The sequence below is a fragment of the Takifugu rubripes genome, chromosome 4, assembly GCF_901000725.2.
Source record: "Takifugu rubripes chromosome 4, fTakRub1.2, whole genome shotgun sequence".
Classification (NCBI taxonomy): Eukaryota; Metazoa; Chordata; class Actinopteri; order Tetraodontiformes; family Tetraodontidae; genus Takifugu; species Takifugu rubripes.
In genome coordinates this window covers 16,086,464-16,091,692 of record NC_042288.1, presented here as the reverse complement: position 1 = coordinate 16,091,692, position 5,229 = coordinate 16,086,464, and the positions used below count along the sequence as shown (strand labels likewise).

The 5,229-nt window shown below is 51.9% G+C and overlaps 1 protein-coding gene across 2 annotated transcripts; it reads right to left on the bottom strand.

Moving 5' to 3' along the window:
- Positions 1 to 80: 80 nt before the first annotated feature.
- On the bottom strand, positions 81 to 5,199 carry tsnax (translin-associated factor X). Of its 2 annotated transcripts, XM_011617088.2 has the most exons (7): positions 5,148 to 5,199; positions 4,885 to 5,000; positions 4,369 to 4,458; positions 4,177 to 4,291; positions 3,674 to 3,804; positions 1,088 to 1,209; positions 81 to 954 (listed from the first exon to the last, which is right to left on the bottom strand). In XM_011617088.2, the coding sequence occupies exons 2-7, from the start codon at positions 4,895 to 4,897 to the stop codon at positions 583 to 585; spliced, it is 843 nt and encodes a 280-aa protein (XP_011615390.1). In that variant the 5' UTR covers positions 4,898 to 5,000; positions 5,148 to 5,199; the 3' UTR covers positions 81 to 582.
- Positions 5,200 to 5,229: the final 30 nt, after the last annotated feature.

The window sequence follows — 5,229 nt, the reverse complement described above, 5'->3', positions numbered from 1 at the left end:
GGAGCTGCGGGGGGGGGGGGGGGGGGGCTCAGCTACGCACGTATGGCCCACAGAGGCAAAATAAAAAGAAAGAGGTTTAAGGAACCTTCACGGCGTGATTTATTTGGCAGGAGAACCTTTGAAGCATGCAAAGGCAGTAGAATCCTCAGCGCATCCAAATGGGTCGAATGGGTAAACCCAGATCACTGATCCCAGGTGTGCTGCACAGCCAGGTCATCGCCGTCTTGGTGGAACCTCGTGTGCCAACGTAACAGGACCTTCCAATAGCATCGCAACAGTGTTTTAGGGATGCTAGTTAATGCAATATTTCGGATCATTGGAAGCTCTAATGGGTATTTATTAACTGAAGACGGCAAACAGAAACATTCCAACAGGTGCGACATAATTAAACCTTTCAAGTTTCCAACCTCACTTGGGTGATATTAAAATACAAAACCACCCACAAGCACAATGTACTGAGAGCCTTAACAAATCTGTAAATCGTGGGTTAGCGAAGAATTCGAATGACCAACACGCACAACAACGTTGGAGCTGATGGAGATGTTTGGCCAGCTGCCGTCAGACGCCAGCGAGCATCCGGACTCACACCGGCCCCTCGTCAGGGTCAATGAGCGCGCTCCGGCTGGAGAACACGTCAGCCAGCATGTGTTTGGGGATCTCGGAACCGCGCACACGCAGGGTGTAGCAGGCATCCTCCACCTTCCCGAGGCTCTGGCGGAGCACGTGCAGCTTTTTGGACACCTCGTACGGACCCGTGTTCCCGATGTAGAAGAAGCCGTCGTGGATCTGCCGCAGGAACTGACTCAGCTGGAAGGGCGTGTCGATGTCGCCGTTGCCCACGCTGCTGATGCACAGGCGCATTAGCTCCCCGGTCAGGTCGGCCACGCCCAGCAGGTAGTCTGAGGGGGTCACCTGGAAGGTCAGGGCTCCTGCTGGCCCGGCCTCAACAGAGTCCTGAAAGTCACAGAAATGAAACCAGTATTTGTGTGGACCCTTGTGAAATAATCCTGGACTGGAGCCTCATCAGATTGGGTTTCTGTGTTTTTTAAATAAATGACCAGGTGTTTGCTCAAGCTCTCACACTGACCATGGAAGGAGGCTCCTCTGGCCTCACGAACACCAGCCTGGCGTTGATCTCCTCCAGGCTGACGAGGCTGCGATGGCGGATATAATGCAGGAACGATGCCGCCTCCACAAACTCCTGAATCCCTGGTGCACAGAATAAGAGCCATGACAACAGGCTCCATGTGAGCAGGATTAAATGTGTGAGCAGCTCCACCGATGGAACGCTCCCCGCAGGCCCACTGAGACACGGCCTCCATCTTTGCTGGGGGGCTGAGGTGACCTCTACTGTTGTTTTCTGACCCTGGGTAAACAGCCATCCAATAATAGCAGGATGGAAGGCTTTGTGTCTGCACTTTACTTCAGAGCAAACGTGAACTTCAAAGGGGCTCAAACCTGCGTGAAGCTGAGCAGCAGGAGAGAAGGATGGAATCCCACCTCCCTCATCAGCCATCAACACTTCTGAGAACCAGTAAAGCAAACTGGCCCGTTACCAGCTGTGGTGCAGATGACACGTGGAGAGCGCCCCCTACCTACAGCTCCGTGCACCCAGCCGAGATCACGTGGAGAGCGCCCCCTACCCACAGCTCCGTGCACCCAGCCGAGATCACGTGGAGAGCGCCCCCTACCCACAGCTCCGTGCACCCAGCCGAGGTCACGTGGAGAGCGCCCCCTACCCACAGCTCCGTGCACCCAGCCGAGGTCACGTGGAGAGCGCCCCCTACCCACAGCTCCGTGCACCCAGCCGAGGTCACGTGGGAGAGCGCCCCCTACCCACAGCTCCGTGCACCCAGCCGAGGTCACGTGGAGAGCGCCCCCTACCCACAGCTCCGTGCACCCAGCCGAGGTCACGTGGAGAGCGCCCCCTACCCACAGCTCCGTGCACCCAGCCGAGGTCACGTGGAGAGCGCCCCCCTACCCACAGCTCCGTGCACCCAGCCGAGGTCACGTGGAGAGCTGCCCCCTACCCACAGCTCCGTGCACCCAGCCGAGGTCACGTGGAGAGCGCCCCCTACCCACAGCTCCGTGCACCCAGCTGAGGTCACGTGGAGAGCGCCCCCTACCCACAGCTCCGTGCACCCAGATGAGGTCACGTGGAGAGCGCCCCCTACCCGCAGCTCCGTGCACCCAGATGAGGTCACGTGGAGAGCGCCCCCTACCCGCAGCTCCGTGCACCCAGCCGAGGTCACGTGGAGAGCGCCCCCTACCCACAGCTCCGTGCACCCAGCCGAGATCACGTGGAGTCGTGATGCAGCTACCAGACTGAGCCGTCCTGGATGACCCTTCACAGACATGTAAGGACGCTTCTCCGCAGCCCTCCAGCCGTTTTTAGCCGAGTGTCGCTAACTCCTCCAGCTAACGTGCGTGCACGCCAGCTCAGCAGTCAGCCGTGCACGCCGAGCTCAGGCTGCTGCTACTAAACACAGTCTGTCATTGTGTGTTGACAGGATTCTAGCAAAATACGTTCCAAATGCATCCCAGGGGTTTTTCACGTCTCAAGACTTCATCTCCTCGCCTTCTTCACAGCAGGAGCTGCTCGTGGCTCCAGAGACGTGCACGTTCAGCTTCATCTTTTAACGATAATATGAGCACCACCATTCACCCCACCTCACTGACAATGTTGAGGTTTAGGAGGAACAGAACCCGATCTGGCAGGCACAGTTCAGTTCCTGTTTGCTGCCAGTGGGGGGCGCAAAAGGAATAACACACGCACACACGTGTGCGATTGGATATGATGCTTTAACCACGATAGCAGCTGTAAATCACTGCAGTTGGAAAAGAGGTCTGATCAACCAACAGGAGCTGAAAGCTAAATGAATGCGAAGGTCCAGGACAACGGAGCTGCAGCTGAACTCTGGGAAATGCCTCCGCTTGTGTTGTGCTGCCTCGGAGCCTTGAGCCGGACCGAGCAAAACAGCTTATCAAAGAGGCATTCTGGCCTCTTATCAGTGGCAATTATGTTCAGATTTAGCCCACAATATCTTATAATGGTCCTTATATAAAAAGCAGACCCATTACACATGCCTGGAGACTTCAAGTCAGCCAGACTATCACAGGAGACCGTGCAGTTGGCGAGTCTTAATCTAATAATGCTGATTAAAAGAAAAAAATGGGGGGGGCGGGTATACGAAGTCCCTAATTGGTGAGAACTGCCACTGGTCACGTCGCAAAGGATGCAGTGGTGACTGTAATCTGAAAGGACTTCCCTGGATGCAGATAACAGCTCTCCCACACTGCCTGGAATGGTTCTCTTCTCCAAAAGCTCCATAGATGTTTTGGCTGTTGACAACAACTGACACTGATACTAATGAGTTTATCAGAGGGCGTGTCTCGTATCCACGCCTGCATCAAGGTCGCGCTCCCGCCGTATCAGCACGACTGCAACAGCTGACAAAACATTTGAACGTGCAGCCACTGAGGTTACGTGAAAACAGGAAAGAACGTATGAAAGTGAACGTGAAACGGAGGAAATCAGCCCAACATGATACAGAAGCTGCTGTCAGGTCACCCAATATGGACACGTCTCCCAAATATACCCTCAAACGTTCCGATGGTTACATTAACGGGTCCGTCTACAGGCTTATTTGCCTTCACCACAACAGAAGCGTACCAGGAGTGAAAGCTCTGTGGAACTGATAGATGTCCTCTCCTTGCAGCTCCTTGGCTATTTGACCAATTTTCTGTCTGACAGCGTCCAGTTTGGAGTCGGCTTCATTTAGAACAGCTTCGGCATCTTGAACGCTTTAGCAAACAGAAAAATACCTGAAATTTAAGCAGGAAGTATGATGGGACGGCATGATGTGACTACAAATAAACATATATATCACTAACTATTTAAGAACTTATATTTTAGGGCAGGGGTGCTCATTACATTAAAAAATATCAGCCTATCATTCATCCCGTCACTTGATTGACAAGCAGGGCAGCCAATCAAGTGCAAGCAACGGCGCTAAGCGCTAAGCTATTCAGCCAATTACCTCTGATTTTGAGCCATCGCTAAAGCTTCTGGTCATCAAAATGATGAGGGAGCAACAGTTAGTGCTTCCACAACGGGGCCGATATGCTGTCATAACCCAACGAGCTCTAACGGCTGCAGGGTGGCGTCAACGCTACCTGGTCACTCTGTGTAAGAGGAAAATGGTCCTCTTGCTCTCGATGGTGACGTCTCGGCTGATCTTGACCAGTCGTTCGTATTTGTCGTGTTTGGTATCGAGCTCCTGCTGGAAAACTGCATCAAGAAGAGAAAGAAAGAGTTGCCAATATTTTTCTAGAGCACTCGTCCACAAAACCATTGTAGGTTTTCACCTCTGAAAACGGACATGATGGCGGAGGATGGGCTGCCGGTTGCCTGGAGACCCTGCACAGCATGAGCATTTTTCTGGAGAAGGTCTTCACCTGACAGGAGAGACACATTACACGGAAAAATACATCATTTTAGACCAACTTTCTCAATAAGGTCATCGAATCAAGGGCATATACTAATAATGTATAATCTAACTGCAACAACTTCTTTCTATTAACTAAAAACATCACTGTTGCATGAAGTCTTCTAAAGTGCATCGTTAGGTTGGTGATAGTGGTCAGGACAACCTTTAGTTATAAATCTGGGCTCTACAATTCTCTATTTATTTGGGAGATGAGTGCACATTTTGTCTTTCTGGGTTCTCAGCATCGAATATTTCTAGAATCCCAGTAAATGTGTAAACTGCACCGTAATTACTAGAATAAGAGCTCAGTAATAACGAGGGAGCCAAACCACAGTGGACTTCAGCTATGAACGACTTTCCCAGCTGCTTTAAACTTAAATCCCGGCGGACTCACCTCGCTTCTTCATGATTCAGCGATGAATTTAGGAGAATTTCTTGGAGGGAACGACTTATTTCGGGCCTTAAGGAATTTAGACGTTTAGCTGCTGATCCTCGTGCTGCCAGTGAAACCTTCGGAAACACAAGTTTAAAATTATGATGTCACCAGACAGGGAGCGCCGTTTGCACATAAAAATAACTGTCTAACGTATGGGGGGGCAAAATTATGCGGAATTACCCCGCATAGTTAAAAAGCGGGTGAACTGTTTCTTAACTAACAGGCGCTGTTGGGGTCCTGCGCGGGGCTTCTGCGCTGTTTACACACGTATGAGGAACGGAAGAGAGGTGGATTGTGGGAAAT